The 18543-nt window shown below is 49.8% G+C and overlaps 1 protein-coding gene across 1 annotated transcript in view; it reads left to right on the top strand.

Moving 5' to 3' along the window:
* Positions 1 to 18543, top strand: part of UNC13A (unc-13 homolog A) — a 55594-nt gene that overhangs the window by 18491 nt on the left and 18560 nt on the right. Inside the window, 21 exon segments of the mRNA XM_054693910.1 lie at positions 287 to 389; positions 2254 to 2300; positions 4632 to 4710; positions 4865 to 4870; positions 5323 to 5394; positions 5671 to 5890; positions 7510 to 7737; positions 8560 to 8701; positions 8829 to 8998; positions 10244 to 10359; positions 11129 to 11292; positions 11689 to 11839; positions 12132 to 12200; positions 12666 to 12755; positions 12973 to 13107; positions 14526 to 14659; positions 15494 to 15579; positions 15775 to 15901; positions 16526 to 16622; positions 16992 to 17135; positions 17953 to 18036. Coding sequence (XP_054549885.1) covers positions 287 to 389; positions 2254 to 2300; positions 4632 to 4710; positions 4865 to 4870; positions 5323 to 5394; positions 5671 to 5890; positions 7510 to 7737; positions 8560 to 8701; positions 8829 to 8998; positions 10244 to 10359; positions 11129 to 11292; positions 11689 to 11839; positions 12132 to 12200; positions 12666 to 12755; positions 12973 to 13107; positions 14526 to 14659; positions 15494 to 15579; positions 15775 to 15901; positions 16526 to 16622; positions 16992 to 17135; positions 17953 to 18036 — 2464 coding nt within the window.

The raw sequence follows: 18543 nt of genomic DNA, 5'->3' as shown, positions 1-18543 counted from the left end.
AGGAGCCAGAGAATTTGGCATGGTTGGGAGGTCACAAGTGCATTGGTGGGACCCTGAACAAATAGGAATGCCAAGGGCCAAAGGGATCCGCTGGCAAGGGAAAGCCAGGGCACCCACAAGCGTTAGTGACATGATGGGGGGAGGGGCACTGAGGCCTGTCAGAGGGGCACACGGGAGTCATGATGTCTCTGAAGGGCCAAGTGGTCCAGAGAGACGGCCCGGCATCGTTCGGAGGTAAAATGAGAACTAGCCCTAGAACCTCAAGAACCCACTTGCCTCGCTTTAGGCGGAGAGAAAATGAGGAAGGCCAGGAGGGTCAGGACTCCATGTCCAGGGCCAAATCCAACTGGCTTCGAGCTTTCAACAAAGTGCGGCTGCAGCTGCAAGAGGTGAGTGAGAGCATTGGCTGGCGCGCAGCCAGCCTGCCTCCCAGTGCCTCCCCAACCTTCTGCCTTCAGTCTGACCTCCCCTTCTCCCAAGACCCACTTTCCCTGCCCCGCCCACACCAGCAGATGCCCCACCAATAGGCAGCTGGGCCACACCCACTTCCTCACCCCACCTGGTCTTTCTGGGGGTCCTACCCACATTGACTTGACTTAGCCTTACCTGCCTTACTTAGACTTACCTCCGACTCATGCCTGACCCCACCCAAACCTTGACCCTACCCATCCCCAGAAGGGCCCTCCCAGGCCCCACCCAGGCCTGAGTGTCCTTCCTGACAGCCAACTGACCCCATCATGGCTCAGCCCAGTCTCCCCCATGCCAGCCTGAGATTGATTTCTAAGTGGGGAAAGAAGAAAAGCAAGTTAGAACCTGGAGCTAGGTCATGGCTATAGCCATGTCAGGGGTCAAATTCATAGATAGAGATGGAGGTTTGGGATTGAGGGTAAGTTTAGGACAGTAGTCGGAGTTCAGGGTTAGAGTTGGTGTTGATGTGCTTGACACATTGAGTGTCAGTGTCAAGGGAAGGGAAAGGCCTGAGGTCAAGTCAGCCTGAGAAAAGAAATTAGGAAAGAGAATTACCATTAGGGTGACTGTTCAGATGGGCAGCAGGACTGAGACCATTCATGTGCTCCTGCAGCCATTCCACCCACTCTGGGCAGTGGACACCTGTGTTATTATCCAGGGTGACCTCCCAAACTGAGTGAGTCTGGCAGGACTCACTAACAAACAACCAGATCCTAAACAAACAACCAGAATCTTAGACCATAAAATATCAGAGCCACAGAAATTTCAAGTCAAATTCTCATTGGTTTTAAAATGGAATTTATTTTGCACTAAGCAATATATTCACATGACTCTAAATTCAAAAGGTTGAAAAGAATCCGTAAACATAAACATAGAAACATTGGTCCTCACTTAGTGTCATCAACAGGCTTTTAGAAACTATGGCTTTATGCAAAACTGGGCCCTTAAATAGTTTCATTTTGTTTAACTTTACCTGGTATTATTTTTTTCTCATAAATGTTGTAACAGATGATGTTGAACTGAGCAGCCTTATTTGAAGACCTACTATTGCAGTTAAAATTCCATTGAGTAACTTTCAATAAGTCAAAAAATTAAATTTTAAAAAACAACAGCTACCCTTGTGATAAAAGTAGTGATATGACAAGAAAAATAAACATGGGTGAACCCTTTGGGTTTCATATAAGGGTCATACAACTAAATCAAAACAATCAGGAAAAAAAATCCCTGGAGGAGGTAACACTTAAGGAAAAGTGATATCCAAAATACTTGGACAATTTTTCACAAGACAGTGCTCCATTCTCCCCATGCCCACCTCCTACTATGCTACCTTTCAGTTGCAAGGGAGGTGGGAGTTGTCAACTCTGGATTCACATTGAGACCTGAGTGATCAATGGGGGCTTGTCTGCTGCAGAAGATGGGAGGGCAGGCAGGTGGCACAGCTCAGGCAAAGGCCCTGGGGTATGAGAGCAGAATAGCAAGTGAGACTGGGAGAGTTTAGAGAATCCCATTTTTAGAGACCATGAGCTCTTGCTGGAGATGATACTAATGAATCCTCAGAGGAAATGATAAAGGCCGTCTGATGTTTGTAGCAGAGTATCTCCTCACTTCCCACTTTACAGATGGATAAACTGAGCTTCAGAGAAAGTGAGCTCCCTAAGGACATACAGTGAGGGCTCCAGGCCCTCAGACTCCAAGCCCAAGGGAGAGACAGAAATGAGAGTGGAGACTGCCTTGCTCTGAAGAGGGGCAGCCATGCTGATTATGTCTGTCTGTCTTGTCCCATAGGCCCGGGGAGAAGGAGAGATGTCCAAATCCTTGTGGTTCAAAGGCGGGTGAGTAATGGAGTCTCAGAGGTGGGAGGGAGTTTTGAACCTAGAGCTAGAGGCTGATTTTTCACTAAGAATCTCAGCCCAGTGAGGACAGGGGGAAGTTCCAGTTAAACAGGCCCCAGAATGGACCTCCCTGGTGGTGAAGGGGTTAAAGTCTCAGTGCTATCAAACTATTGCCAGCCACTGTGGCATGAGTTTGGTTCCTGGCCAGGGTCCTAACCCACATGGCACAGCAGACCTCTCCTGTCTCGCCCATTACTTTCCTCAGCAGTGTATTTCATTAGATCTGCCAGTTCTACCCCTACTCTGTCTCTGGTGAATCCTCTCACCCCTCCATACCTCTGGCCTACACCCCAGTTCTTGAGTGCATAAATAAAATAAAAATAAATCTTAAAAAAAATAAACAGGCCCCAGATTGAACCAGTTGAAATAATGTAGCCACTATCATAAGTATAATTAACATAGAAACATGTTGAATCCTCACAACAAATCCATGGTGGTAGTGGTGGGGAGCTACTTCCATTTAATAGAGGGGAAAACTGAGTCCAGGGAGATTTGCATAATTCAGTACCACTTCCCCCTAGATAAAATGTAAGGTAAAGGCAAAACCTATTTCCCACACCATGCAACTGTGATGCTAGAGTAAATTTTTTGCTTCGATTTTTGCTTTTAAGTTTCTCAGATCTTTGCTATGGTTGCTGACTCTTTCATAAGGAGTTGTCTGGGCTTTCATGGAGCATTCTACCTGGTCTAACTTCTCAAGTTACTGACTTTTGGCAGTGTTTTTTGGTGGTTTTTTTTTTTTTTTTTTCAGCATTTGGATGGTGAGATTAGAGAATGCGAAAAAATATTTTAAAATTACACGAATGTTCTAAAATAGCAGGAGGAGAGACAGGAACTGGGAGCAGGTGTCCTGGTAGGGGAGCCCTGGAAGCAGGAACTGAGATGGGGTTCTGGCATGTGATTTAGGGAGGAAGTGCTCTCAGGGAAAACCTGTGAAGCAGGCGGAACCAGACTGGGGGAGCAGCCTGCAGAGATATTCAGGAGTCACCAAGACTCTGCCTGCTCCTGCAGGGAACAAGGGAGCTTGGGCTTGTCCAGAGTCACTGACTGCCTGGCATCTCTCTTACTAGCCAGCAGGAAACTTCTGGAGAAAAGCCACACCTGAAGATTCTCTGTGATGCCTGCACCTCTGTAAAGTGAATTTGGGCAGGTCAATGTGGCATCTGCTGCAGTGCTCCTTCTGATTCGCCAGCTGTGGCAAAGCTACCAAGAGGCAATAACACAAGCATGATTTCCAGTCCCTCTTCCCATCAGCTTTGAAAACACTTCTTCCAAGATAGATATATAGTGCCCCCCCCCTTATCTGGGTTTTACCTCCCAAGGTTTCAGTTACCAGCAGTCAGTCACAATCTGAAAATACCCTGTATAACAATAAGATATTTTGAGAGAAAGAGACCACATTCATGTCATTTTTATTACAGTATGTTGTTATTGTTCTATTTTATTTGTTTTAAAGATTTATTTATTTATTTATTTATTTATTTATTTATTTATTTATTTATTTATGTATACAAGCACTGGGTAGAGTCAGAAGTGCGGGAGGGTGAGAGAATTCACCAGAGCCAGAGCGGGGAGCAGAGCAGGCAGACTGACGAAGTACACTGCTGAGGGGAGCAGCAGGCAGCAGGAGAGGTCTGTGTGCCATGTGGAACCCTCGCCAGTGGCCGGGGATCGAACCGGTGCTGCAGAGGCTAGGGCAGCTTCGCAGCCCAGGGCTCAACCGCTGCGCCACCGGGGAGGCCCATAATTGTCCTATTTTACTATTAGTTACTGTTGTTAATCTGAGTGTGCCCAATTTATAAATTAAATTTATCATATATCTGAGGGTATAGTAAAGAACATAGGAAACATAAGGTTTGATAGAATCCAGTTTCCAGCATCCACTGAGCATCTCAGACAGGTGCCCACGGTGAGGGGAGACATCTGTACACATGTATTTCCAGTTTTGAGCATAAAGGTTTCATTGGTATTTTGTGTATTATTTAGGTTTACCTTAGTTCAGTTTTCATTACTAATGGGCCACTGCATCATCTCCTCATTTCCCAGATGTGGAAGTTGAGGCCCCATGTCTTCCCAGGGTTGCTCTCACAAACTACCACAAATGAATGCAAACCATTCTCCCACAGTTCCAAAATTCTAAAATCTAACAGAATTCCAAAATCTTCAAGGGGGATAAAAAACAATCCTTAATATCTAGGGAGATCATGTCCTGCTCAGGCACTAGGTGATGTCTTTTTGAGACTGACCCTTGACGTCCCTTGTATCCTGCAGGCCTGGAGGTGGTCTCATCATCATAGACAGCATGCCGGACATCCGAAAGAGGAAGCCCATCCCACTCGTGAGCGACCTGGTGAGCACTGCCCACCCCCAGCAAAGCAAGCCTGCCACTGCAGGACTCAACCTGCATAATTGCCCATGGCAGACCGGGGACTGGGGGCTGGTGAGGCATTCTCTGGAACTAATGAAGTTTGATTTCTACCCTGTGTGCTGCATGGACACTTCAGGCCATGGTGAGTGATGGTGTCCTGAGCCCTGCCCCACTCTGCTACCCAGATACCCTCAATGGGATCTTCCAACTGTCCCCCAACCTATGGGTACTGGTGGGAGGGATGCCCTGCCATGTCCTCAGTTCACTGGTGGGGAGGAGGTAGGGGGGCCACTAGTGACTTCCCACCATGGTTCATACTGGGGTTGGTAACTGGCCAAGCAGGTCTAGTCTGGGGTGGGGTGAGGGGAGGGAATGAATCAGGAGCTGCTCACCTTCCAGGGTTCCTTCTAACCAGAGCTTCTGTTACTTCCCAATTCTTTCTTGGTTCTGCCCCTGTGGCTATGGCTTGAATTTGTGGCTGGTGACCCCAAATCCTGGCTGTGGATTCTGCTTGTGGTGACAACCCCATGGGTGTCAATCAACTCCTGTGCCTCCCTCCAACTCCTCCCCGCCCCCCGCCCCCCCCGCCCCCAGTCTCTAGTCCAGTCCAGAAAAGCCGGCATCACCTCAGCCTTGGCCTCCAGCACTTTGAACAATGAGGAGCTGGTGAGTGGGGGACCTCTACCTGCCTGGGTTGCGGGTGGTCGGTTGGGCTGGATCCTCTGGTCCAAGGTCCTTATAGCAAGAGAAGGGTGTGACAGAGACAGCATTCCTCACTTTCCAAAGTCCTGTAGCTGGGCGTCCAGCAAGCACCTTCTGTATACAGGAGCCACGGACTCTGACATTGGGAAGGGACAGGGACTCAGCATAAGGGTGAGGATGGGACAGGACGGTGCCCCCAGGCTAGGGCCTTGCGCCCCATACCACATCTTCTTCCCGCAGAAAAACCACGTTTACAAGAAGACCCTGCAAGCCTTAATCTACCCCATCTCATGCACTACACCGCACAACTTCGAGGTGTGGACGGCCACCACGCCCACCTACTGCTATGAGTGCGAGGGGCTGCTGTGGGGCATTGCGCGGCAGGGCATGCGCTGCACGGAATGCGGCGTCAAGTGCCACGAAAAGTGCCAGGATCTGCTCAACGCAGACTGCCTACAGCGTGAGCACCGGGCCCTGGGCTGGGAACCGGCAAGGCCCGGCCAGATGGGAGGAAGAGCGGGAGGGCGGCGCTGTGAATGGTCAGGGGGCGGGGCGCGAAGGGGCGGGAGCGGGAGTTTGGAACTGGAAGCCTCGGGAGGGGCCCGCCAGGGCGGAGGGCGGGCGGGCTGGCCGGGAGCGCGGGAGAAGCCCCCAGGAGGCCGGGCGGAGGGGCGGGGGCGGGCGATGGGGCGTCCGTGGGGGCAGGATTGAAGGGGAGAGGAACTGAAGCGAGAGCAGAGAGGGTCAGAGAGGGCTGGGCGAGACTCTGGGACCCGCTAAACTCTGCAAGGGACGGATTTAATGAGAGGCAGAAAGATGGGTTAGGGTTACAGTTAGGATTAGCTCAGAAAACGTTTGTGGCTCAGAAAGGAAGGGGCCTCCGTAAGGGAGGAGCCAGAGTAGGGTGGAGTTTATGTTTCTGTCTTTTTTTTTTTTTTTTAAGATGTATTTATTTATGCATACAACAGCTGGGATACAGGCCAGAGATGGGGGGGGGGGCGCGAGGGTGACAAGATTCACCAGAGACAGAGTGGCGAACAGAACAGGCAGACTGACGAAGCACACTGCTGAGGGGAGCAGCGGACAGTCAGGAGAGGTCTGCTGCGCCATGTGGGTTGCTCCCTGGCGGTGGGTGGAACTCGTGCTGCAGAGGATGCGGATAGCTTCATAGTGCGGTTCTTAACCTCTTGCACCACCAGGGAGTCCCTCTTTCTGTCTTTTTTTTTTTTTAAGTTTTTTATTTACTTATGCACACAAGAACTGGGGTGTAGGACAGAGGTGCGTGGGTGAGAGGGCTGGGAAGACACACCAGAGACAGAGTGGGAAGCAGAACAAGCAGACTGACTGAAAATGCTAAGGGAAGCAGTGGGTGAGGCAGCAGAGGTCTGCTGTGCTCCATGTGGGCTAGCTTCTTGGGTCGGGGATCGAACTCAGACCACAGCGGGGATAGCACTGAGCCTTAACCCATATGCCACCAGGGAGGCCCTGTAAGGAGTGTTTACTGGGGCAAAGGGCTCCTGTAGGGAAGGGGACTCGGTGCGGGGTGGAGGAAGGAAACAGGAGGGGTGAGCTGAGAGGCCAAGAGAGCACGTGGTCCAGAGGGTGTAAGGCCTGGGAAAGGGGGAATTCAGAGAGCACTGGCGCTGGCCCCCTAGCTTTGGGGGATGATTCATGGAATTCCCACGGTTTAAAGTGTGTGTGGTGCAGGGGCCTCCCCGGTGGCGCAGCGGTTGAGCGCTGGGTTGCGAAGCTGCCCGCAGCCTCTGCAGCGCTGGTTCAATCCCCGGCTGCTCCCCGGCCACAGGAGGAGGGTCCCACATGGTGCGCAGACCTCTCCTGCCGCCCGCTGCTCCCCTCAGCAGTGTACTTCGGTCCTTCTGCCTGCCCTGCTCCCCACTCTGGCTCTGGTGAATTCTCTCACCCTCCCGTGCTTCTGACTGTACCCAGTGCTTGTATAAATAAATAAATAAATCTTTAAAAAAAAAAAAAATAAAGTGTGTGTGGTGCAGCCAAGGAAGCTCCGGTGTGGGCGTCCAGGTTCTCGCACCCGACAGTGACTTGACGGTGAGGCATTGGCAGGGGCTGCGGAGAAGAGCTCCAAGCACGGAGCGGAGGACCGAACCCAGAACATCATCATGGTGCTCAAGGACCGCATGAAGATCCGGGAGCGCAACAAGCCGGAGATCTTCGAGCTCATCCAGGAGATATTCGCTGTGACCAAGACGGCACACACACAGCAGATGAAGGCAGTCAAGCAGAGCGTGCTGGATGGCACATCCAAGTGGTCGGCCAAGATCAGCATCACTGGTGAGGCCTCATGGGCACGGTTCTGTTTCAGCCCTGGCGTTCCCTCCAGTGTCCCAGGCCTCCCTCTGTGCTGCATGTTTCAGCGTTTCTGTGTCTTCTTCATGCCGCTGTGTGTGCATGAGTGTCCATGGGGTGGGCATGTATGACTCCACGTGTGTGCCCAACACTGTTAGTTGGTGCTGGGTAGAACCAGACCCCAAGAGGAGGAGTTGATGGTGCATGGTTTATCTGGAAGGTGACTGCAGGAAGCACCTGTGGGGATTGGGAAGTGAAATCCACTGGGTGTCAAGTGGGGCTGGTATTGAAATCACCCAGCAGAGTGGTCCTATTCGGGGGCCAGGGCTTTGGCAGTATTTTTCCATGCCTAACCTTAATTTGGATTTCCATGAAAACAGACCCCAAGATAAGAATTTTAGGGCAATTGGGTATCTAGGAGGTGGTCACAGAAAGCACCGGTGTATGCTGGAGACTGAGAGCAGGGAGTAAGGGAGCTCTGCAGAAGGCCTCAGTGAGCAGGTGAAACATTGGCCAAGGGGCTGGGCCAATTCTGCAAGGGGCCTCAGGGGGAGCAGCACAGAGGCACACCTGACAAAGTCTCCAGGGGCCGACAGTAGAGCACCCTCCTGTCCTTCATTGGCTGAGGGCTCTAGCAAGTCCAGGGTTTCCACTGGGTATGCCCACAAGCTCCTACAGCCAGAACAAAGGCCTCTCTCCAGTTGCCTCAGAGCAATACAGCAAGTGGTCTAGCGCCTCTGTCAGTGACTGTTCTGGGCATCTCTCAGTCCTTGAGCCAAATCTGTATTTGTCCTGTGTGTCTTCCAGTGGTCTGTGCCCAGGGCTTGCAGGCAAAAGACAAGACGGGATCCAGTGACCCCTATGTCACTGTCCAGGTGGGGAAGACCAAGAAACGAACAAAAACCATCTATGGGAACCTGAACCCAGTGTGGGAGGAGAACTTCCACTTGTGAGTGCCTTCCTCCCCTCCTCTGCCCTCCCGGAGGGGCTCCCTGCTGGGGAAGTCAGAGGGGCCTCTCAGACCTGGCCTGTGATATACTGGCCTCCACCCTGGCCTCTCCCTCTACCCTCTGCAGTGAATGTCACAACTCCTCTGACCGAATCAAGGTGCGTGTCTGGGATGAGGATGATGACATAAAATCCCGAGTGAAGCAGCGGTTCAAGAGGGAATCTGATGACTTCCTCGGGCAGACGATCATCGAGGTGCGGACGCTCAGTGGCGAGATGGACGTGTGGTACAACCTGGGTGAGTGAAGTTGGAGTTCTGTAGGGGAGGCAGCCCCAACGGGTCAAGCAAAGTACAGAACCCTGCTGAAGAGGAGGGAAGTGTCAGGAGGAGTCAGTCTGGGAGCCTAGCCTGATGCGGAAGGCAGGGTCTGTGTGCCCAAATTTTTTTAAAAAAAGATTTATTTATTTATGCATACAAGAGCTGGGGTGCAGGCCAGAGTTGTGTGGGGGTGAGAGGATTCACCAGAGACAGAGTGGGGAGCAGAACAGGCAGACTGACTGAAATACACTGCTGAGGGGAGCAGCGGGAGAGTCAGGAGAGGTCTGCTGCGCCATGTGGGTTGCTCCCTGCCCAGGGATTGAACTCAGTGCTGCAGAGGCTTCAGATTGCTTCATAGTGCTGTGCTTAACCTCTTGCACCACCACGGAGGCCCCGTGTGCCCAATTTAAAGGGGGCTGGAGCACCCTGCTGAGAGGGCAAACAACCCAGGAACCTCTTTGTTCAGTTTGGGAGGGTGGGGAAGGGACAGAATCTCCATTCCCCAGGCTCACGGCCAGGCCAGAAGTCTAGAGCTGGGCACTTGCTCTTCAGAGATGCAGGTGTCCACCCTGATAGGAAAACTGGACTTCAAGGATCCAGTGTGAGGGGGAAATGTCACTTGGAAATCCTAATCGGAGCTACGGATCCATTTAAGATTAGTAGAATCTGTGGACACAGTCTGATGGGGACAGGGGCAGTGTCTGTGAGCCCAAGCTGAAGGAGCACGAAGAACCCAAGTTGAGGAGGATGAACAGACCCCCAGAAACATCTGAGTTTGGTGGGAGGAAAGCTAGACATCCCATCTTGGTAGGAGAAGCAGGAAGCAAGACCTGAGGATCCTCGTCCGAGGAGGAGGCACAGATCCAGTAACCAGTGTAAGAAGCTGAGTAGGTCTAGGCAGCTTGATGAGATGAGGAGGCAGGACCTGGGGAGGCAGTCTCCAGGAGACTAGTGTGAAGAGGGAGACACAGACCAGGAATTTCATTTGAGTGAGGAAGCAATGTCTGGGACCCCAGTTTAAAGAGAGTGGGGGTAAGGAATTCTAGTCTAATGGGCAATACAGAAGCCCCGGGAGGCGATCTGAGGAGAGACACCCAGATCTTAATTTGAGGAGTATACAGTCATGCACATTTGAAAAAAATCCTGGGAATTTCTATATTGGGAATATATTGGGAATTTCTATAGTGGGAATTTCTCACACTACCATCCCTTTTTGCCCCGCAGACAAGAGGACTGACAAATCTGCTGTGTCTGGTGCCATCCGGCTACATATCAGTGTGGAGATCAAAGGCGAGGAGAAAGTGGCCCCCTACCACGTCCAGTATACCTGTCTGCATGAGGTGAGGCCCACTGTGCCGATCCTCCAGGGCTCACTGTGCTCTCCCGTGTGCTACCTGCCTGCCCCCACTCCAACTTCCTCTAGCCACATCATGTCCACGCTCCCCAGGGTCTCTGAGACTGTCCCACCTGGCATTCCCTCTGTCCACTTATCAAGGTCCAGTGTCAGGGGACCTTGGAAAACTTTTTGGGAAGCCCTCCCACACCTCCAAGTCAACTCTCACTACCCAGTTCCGTGTTCTTCCATCTGTGCCAGCCCTGGATGATCAGGAATGAACTGTCTGGTCTGGGTCTGTCTCTTCTAGCTGCTTGAGGGCTTCTGGAGAGAACTCATTTTGTTGAAAGAATAAATGATAATGGCAAATGAGTGATGAGTAGATAAAAGGATAAGGAACAGTTGAAGGGATGAGCAGATGGATGTGTGGTTGAACTATTGGAAGTAGAGATGAAGAGATGGATGAATTTGGAGGTAGTTAAATGAATAGGGTGCTTGGTAAGTGGCTGAATGGACAGGCATACAGATGGATGGGCAGGTTGATGGATGTGTATGTAGGTGGATGTATGAATTGGTGGCTTAATTAATGAAAGGATGGATGAATAGATAGGTGAAATTTTGGGTAGTTGGATGAAAAGGGTGGGTAGTGAATGAATGAAAGAATAAAAGAATGAATTAATGAATTAGCAGAATGGTGGATGATGTAAATCACCCCAAACCTAAAATCTCTGAAACTTCCTGCACTCTGTCACTCTGAGATTTTCTCCCTATGGCAGAACCTGTTCCACTTTGTGACAGACATGCAGAACAATGGGGTTGTGAAGATCCCAGATGCCAAAGGTGACGATGCCTGGAAGGTTTACTACGATGAGACAGCCCAGGAGATTGTGGATGAGTTTGCTATGCGTTACGGCGTTGAGTCCATCTACCAAGCCATGACGTGAGGCTGCAGCCTGGGGTGGACATGAGGACAAGGGGGCGCAGAAAACTTAGCTAGGGGGTTCACCTAATGGATCCTGGCAGATCTGGGATGGAAGGAGTTTTTTGGGAGGAGGAGCCAGAGAGGAAGTGGGCGTGGTGGTGTTCAGGTAATTCCCTTGGAGGTCAGGAAAGTGCCATTGCTCTTGGCTGGAGGAGTAACAGGGGCGAAAGTCACAGCTGGAGACAGTAACAGGGCAACCCAGAGAGGAGACAGAAACTTGGAGGGTGGAATCAAGCAGAATCAGGTGTTGTTTTGGGATTGGGGGAGCCACAAGGTGTATTGGAGGTATTCTGGGGGAACAAGGCCCATTTGACTGGACATCAGGCCCAGTCGCCTCCTGCTCCCTCCCACCAGCCACTTTGCCTGCCTCTCCTCCAAGTACATGTGCCCTGGGGTGCCTGCCGTCATGAGTACTCTGCTCGCCAACATCAACGCCTACTATGCGCACACCACCGCCTCCACCAACGTGTCCGCCTCTGACCGCTTTGCCGCCTCCAACTTTGGGGTCAGTTCCAGGGCCTGGGGCTGGGGGATGAGGGAGAGCCTGACTCTGTACTAGTGAGTCCCTGTACAACTCCCATATCCCCAGTCAGAACCTGATTTGCTATTTGACTTTGTATCAGTCACCGCTCCCCACACCGCACCCCGAGCTTCAGTTTGACCTCTGTAGGATGGAAGCAATGTTATGAGGGATCAGTTTAATGGTGGATGGGGTGTATTGTAACCACTCAGCAAATATGACAGCCACCTTTAGCTGCGACACTTGACCCCATCCTCCCTTTTCCCCACCTCCTCAGAAAGAGCGCTTTGTGAAGCTCCTGGATCAGCTGCATAATTCCCTGCGGATCGATCTTTCTATGTACCGGGTGAGAAGTTCATGCATGACTTGACCCCATGTACATTTGTGCCTGGTAGACATGTGAGAGAGCCCATCTTAACAGGTAGAATGTATTCCACATGTGGGCACATATGTCCACATGTGGGCAGTGCCTGCCCAATGTGCTTGGTGCATCCCAGCAGACCCCTGATGGCTTTGAGGTGTTCTCATTGACTTCCAACCCACTCTGTAAATTTGAGATTTTTTTTAAAGATTTATTTATTTATACAAGAACTGGGGTACAAGCCAGATGCGCAGGAGTGTAAGAGGATTCACCAGAGACAGAGTGGGGAACAGACCAGGCAGACTGACGAAATACACTGCTGAGGGGAACAGCGGGAGAGACAGGAGAGGTCTGCTTCGCCAAAATTTGAGATTCTTGTGTCTCTTCTCAAACTCTGTGTCTCATCCTGCCCCACCTCTCATAAGCCCATCCATCCTCTTCCTTTAACAGAATAACTTCCCAGCCAGCAGCCCCGAGAGACTCCAGGACCTCAAATCCACTGTGGACCTTCTCACCAGCATCACTTTCTTTCGGATGAAGGTAGGAAAGGGAACTCAGTCCTATTAGTCTGCCAAGGAGGCTCCTCCAGGACACTTAGCTCCTAAACAAGTAACATTTCTCCTGGAGAGCAGAACCCTTTCTCAGTGACACTGTTTTCACACTACTACATTTCTTTGAACCCAGAGCCACTTGGAGCCACGTCCTTGGCAACTCCTGTTCCATCTGTCCCCACCCATGCCTGTCTTCCTCCTTCTAGGTGCAAGAACTTCAGAGCCCACCCCGAGCCAGCCAGGTGGTAAAGGATTGCGTGAAAGCCTGCCTCAACTCTACTTATGAGTATATCTTTAACAACTGTCATGAACTCTACAGTCGGGAGTACCAGACAGACCCGGTGAGGACCCTCGATGAGGCCAAAGGGAGTAGAGTTGCCAACCAGATACTGGCCCAATCCCAGATCTGTCCACTGTCATGCAATTTAACTTTTCTGAGTCTCAACATCTCTTTCTATAAAATGGGGCCATAAGTCCACAAGTCAGAATTGAGAAGATTGAATGAGATGTACACCTTAGGTAAAATATATTTTAGTGCTAGCGCCTGGTACACAATTGGTACTCAGTAAATTTCCTTATAGTTAAATTTGCTTGAGTTTGGCATAATACAGTATGCCTGAAATAGAATCACGGTCAATGAATGTTTAGTTGAATTGAATTGAATATCTTAATTTTTATTAACATCAACTCAATTTATTTGAGATCTTTTAATGTGCTTATCTGCATATATAATGCGTATCAATAAAGGTTTAACGGGCTTATGCTCCATTAAGAAGATAAAATGTATAACTTGGAGATTTATGACCCAGGGTGATTTGCACTGGAATGGAGAAATCATGGGAAGGTGAGTGAGAGGGCCTGATGTGGCTCTAACCTCAGCCTGGGCTTCTGGTAGGTGAATTCAGTCCAATTTTATTTCATTCTTAGTTGAGTTGAGTCAAAATCAAGTCACTCTTAATTGAGTTGGATTTAGATGAAGTACGTCTTTGCTCTTTGGTGAGCAGAACTGAGTTGAATTAAGTTGAGTTTAAATGAGCAAAAATTCACTCATTTCCATTCAGTTGAATTGAAATTTTTCTTGACGGGGTTGCGTTGACTTGAGTTCATATGAATTGGGTTGTTAGGTTAGGTGAGTTCAGGTAACTTCGCCTGAGTTTAGCTATGCCTGTTTCCATTGACTGGCTACAGTTGGATTGAGTTGGTGCTAGTGCGTTAGGCTGAGTTGAATAGGTAGTTAGACTGGGTTGAGTTGGGTTAAATTAAATGAGTTTCAGGTATTTTGGGTTGGGTTGTTTTCAGGTAGATTTATTTCCATTATTTTGATTTAGGTCAATGGCCAAGTTGATTAGGTTCAATCCACTTGAGTTTGAGTTTAATTCCATCTAGTTAAGTTTAATTCTACTCTATTCAGTGTAATTGGCCCAAATTCAGTTCGTTAAATTAAATCTGAGAACTGCCAGCTTTTAAGCTAAGTGGGCCTGATTTGCATTCCTTTCAGTTCCAGTTGGTTTAGTGGACTTGGATTTGTTCAACTAAATTCAGTTCCATTCAGTTTTATGAGTTGAGTCTAATTAAATTTCATGAACTACTGAACTTGAGCCCTGTTTGGGCCAGTTTGCATGAGTGCAGTTCATTGCCATACAGACCTCCCACCCCTTTAACACACGTTAAAGGGGCCCCTTCCTCACCAACCTCCTGCCTTTCAATAATGAGCTGGTCATTGACTCCTTGTTGCTAATGTCCCCACTGTCGTTTCCAGGCCAAGAAGGGAGAAGTTCCCCCAGAGGAACAGGGTCCCAGCATCAAGAATCTTGACTTCTGGTCCAAACTGATCACTCTTATAGTGTCCATCATTGAAGAAGACAAAAATTCCTACACTCCCTGCCTCAATCAGTGAGTTGTGTGTGTGTGTGTAAGTTAATTATCTGGAGGTGTGTGTACAATTTTGTGTGTGTGTACAATTTTGTGTCTTGAGTGTAAAGATTATGATGTCTAATTATATATAAAATGTATATGTAGGGACAATTGTGGATATGGTTCTGCCTAGATGAAATATGGCATAATTTGCAGACATAAACATAAAATTGTGTTCACAATTACTGGTGTAATCTAGACATGTATTTTGCATGTGATCTGTGTGAATAACGATGTGTACAAATGTGTATACATACGCATTTGTATGCGTGTATAGGCTTATAAATAAGAATAGATAGTGTTTATTGTGTATTGTGTGATTGTGTGCACAGTTTTGGCTGGATTTACATGTCTGTGGAATTTTCATCTGTCTTAGCTGAATGTTTTATTTCTCCATGAGGTGAGCTCTAGAGGGGCCCCCCTTAATGGGGTGCGAACATCTCTGGGTTACTTAGATATGGAGTAAAGTTCAGGGATTTGAGGTGGATGGAATGAAGGATGGACAGATGGATGGATGACTGGACGAAAGGGCAGGTAGATGGATGGCTAGATTAGTGGAAGTATAGATAAAGGGATGGATGGATGGATGGATATAGATGAATGACTGTGTGAATGAATGGATGGAGGGGTAGGTAGGTATAGGGAGAAGCAGGATCTCAATCTCCAGTCACTCAGCAAGTCAGTAGCTATGAGGCAACTTGGATCTAGCTCTCTTGCCTATCCTCACTATCCTCTGTGGCTGAGAAGGCCAAAGCAGCCTTCGCCATCTGGCTTCCATCTGCCAAGGTTTCACCCCTTCGTGACCTTCACCAGGTTTCCCCAGGAGCTGAATGTGGGTAAAATCAGTGCTGAAGTGATGTGGAACCTGTTTGCCCAGGACATGAAGTATGCTATGGAGGGTGAGTCCCCCCAACCCTCTGTGTCCCTGCCTGGTCACAGCAGGCAGCTGTACCTTAATGTCCCCTCCAAGGCTGTGAATGCCCTGCAACCTCATGCCTGAAGTTGGACACCAGTGATGGCCTGTATGGGCATTGCCGAGACAGAGAGCAGCTACCCTTCTGGCTGACCCACTCCTTTGCTCCTCACCTTCCCAGAGCATGACAAGCATCGTTTATGCAAGAGTGCCGATTACATGAACCTCCACTTCAAGGTCAAATGGCTCTACAATGAGTACGTGGCAGAGCTTCCTGCCTTCAAGGACCGTGTGCCTGAGTATCCTGCGTAAGTCCCTGAGCCCACGCCAGAACTGTCACATTGGCAGCTAGACTGAGACCTAGAGAGGGATGCTGGTCTACTCAGGGTTCCCTGGGTACCAGGGGCTCAGCTGAGGCCCAAATCCAGGGTTCTCCATTCTTAGTCATCATACTATGGACTCTAGTAGCCCAGACAATTAATATCTGTATCAGGAACTAGCTGAGAAGCCCCACGTACCTTTTCTCATTTAATCCTTTCTATGAGACTCAAATATTACAGTTCTCATTTTGTGGATGAGGAAATGGAGGGCTTTCCCAAAGTTTGATAAATAACAGTTAGGATACAAACTCAAGATTTCTGACTCCTGGACTGTTTTGAAGGATAGGATGGTGACCACCATTTGCAAACAACCTTATATTGTGTTGAGATCTCAGAGAGTAAACCCACTTGCCTGTGGAAAGTTTATCAACCAGGATCCCCAGAAGTCTGGGCTTTCCTCTGACAATGGTCACTCAGTCTGGTTCATGGGTAAAGTGGCTGAGGCCTGGTGGGGGAGGGCAGCAGCAGAGAGAACACTCATGTCTACAAGGTGAGTTTGAGCAGAGGATTAGGGGAACAAGGAGTCACAGGACCCCATTTTCTCCATTCAAGGTGGTTTGAGCCCTTCGTCATCCAGTGGCTGGATGAGAATGAGGAAGTGTCCCGGGACTTCCTGCACGGGGCTCTGGAACGAGACAAGAAGGATGGGGTAAGAAAGCTGACCCACAACCAAGGCCCCAGTCTGCCCATTGTGGCCTCACTCCCTCTGGGATTCCATAGGATGCAGATTGGGGCCACAGGTATCCTTAGGTGTTTACCATGTTTGTCTAGTTGATGGTGTTGAAAGTCTTTTGTTCATTCGACAAATATAGACTGTCAGTTCATCAACCCTGACCACCTACCCACCCCGTGACCTCTGCATCCACCTCTCTTTTAGCTCTAAGTCAACCTCACATCTGTCCATCTCATCTCCAGGATGGTTGGTCTCTGGGTCTCCCTGTTGGGGGGGGTGGTTTGGGCTTTGGGAATTGTTCTACTCTGACCCCTCTCCTCCCTCCTGGCCCCCTTCCTGCTGTAGTTCCAGCAGACCTCAGAGCATGCCCTGTTCTCCTGCTCTGTAGTGGATGTCTTCTCCCAGCTCAACCAGAGCTTTGAAATCATCAAGAAACTGGAGTGCCCAGACCCCCAGATTGTGGGGCACTACATGAGGCGCTTTGCCAAGGTGCGGATACGGCCCAGGGGGAGCATGGAGTTGAAATGAGGTCACGATTGGGGTCAGAATTGAGGTTGGCATTGGGATTACAGGGTTAGGATTGAGGTTGAGGCGGGGATTTGCATCAAAGTTGAGGTTGATATTGAGATTGAGGTTGTGGTTGAGGTCAGTGGAATAACCAACCCCAAGCACAGCGTTGGAGTTGATCATTCCATAGAAGTTGAAACTGGGCTTGTAGTTGGAGACAGGCTTTGAGTTTAGGTTGAGGTCAAAGTTGGGTTTGGCAATATTATAGACATTGGAGTTGAGGTTGGGATTAGCATTTGGGCTGAGGTTGAGGTTGGGGTTGAGGTCTGCGTTGTGGTGAAAGTTAGACATTTGGAGCTGGGTGAGGGTAGAATTTGGGTTTGGGGTTACTAGTAAGATTGGGATTTGATTTGGCCTTGAGGTTGGAGTGGGTCTTAGGATTTATATAGAATTTGAACCAACCTTCAGGTGAGTTTGGAAGTTGGAACCATTGGACAGGGGTTGAGATTCAATCAGATTGGCTTTAGGCTGGGTTGATGTTGGGGACTGCAGGTGGAAACTGGGATGTAGTTTGGAATCAGGTCATGCATGTGGTTGGAGCAGGGTTAATCCTCTTTATCTTCCTCTTGGTGATGATGATCATGGGTGGAGAATTTGCCTAGCCCACTGGTCTATCTTAGGTGCTAAGAGAGGTTCCAGTTCATCCTTGATCTTGCTAGTGGCTTTTTGTGGGACGTAGTGACCAGGGGCCCACCCAGTCCCAGCCTTCTCTCTCATCCACACTGTGTGTCCTTCCCAGACCATCAGTAATGTCCTACTCCAGTATGCAGACATCATCTCCAAGGACTACGCCTCCTACTGCTCCAAGGAGAAGGAGAAAGTGGTGACCTGCGGGGGCCCCTGTCCTGTCCCCTCCCAGCCCCATTCTTCACCCCTAGGGATCCATTATTCCCTGGGCTCTGACCTATATCTGTGTGTCCAACTGTGTATGTCTGCGTGTCTATAGGGGATATGGGGGATAAGGCGTGACGTGATTGGTTGCTGTGAGAGAAGCCATCAGGGCATATGGATGAGTGTGCAAAGCCTTAAGCCCATGGAGGGAGAATGGATGTATGACAAGGACTCCCCTTTTCCTGGAGGCCCAGCCCATTCCAGGGAAGAGGAGTTACTTGAGTCCTCCTTCCTCCTACCTGCCAGTACCCAGAGAGCCTCCCCTCCCTAACACTCCCAGGAACCTCATCCCAAAGGCTGGCTTCCAGTCTTAAATGACTTGTGGGACCCTAGCTTCCTCCAGACCCAGACCCTGGAGCCATCTTGGTGTCCCTCGCGGTCCGGGAGGGGGGAGGCTCTTGAAAGGAGGTCTGAGCACTGACCCCCTGTTTTGTTCACA

Source organism: Talpa occidentalis, unplaced genomic scaffold (genome assembly GCF_014898055.3).
Source record: "Talpa occidentalis isolate TD23 unplaced genomic scaffold, MPIMG_talOcc4v2.1 talOcc4.12, whole genome shotgun sequence".
NCBI classification, from domain to species: Eukaryota; Metazoa; Chordata; class Mammalia; order Eulipotyphla; family Talpidae; genus Talpa; species Talpa occidentalis.
Note: the sequence above shows the minus strand (reverse complement) of the source record. Positions and strands in the feature narration are given on the sequence as shown.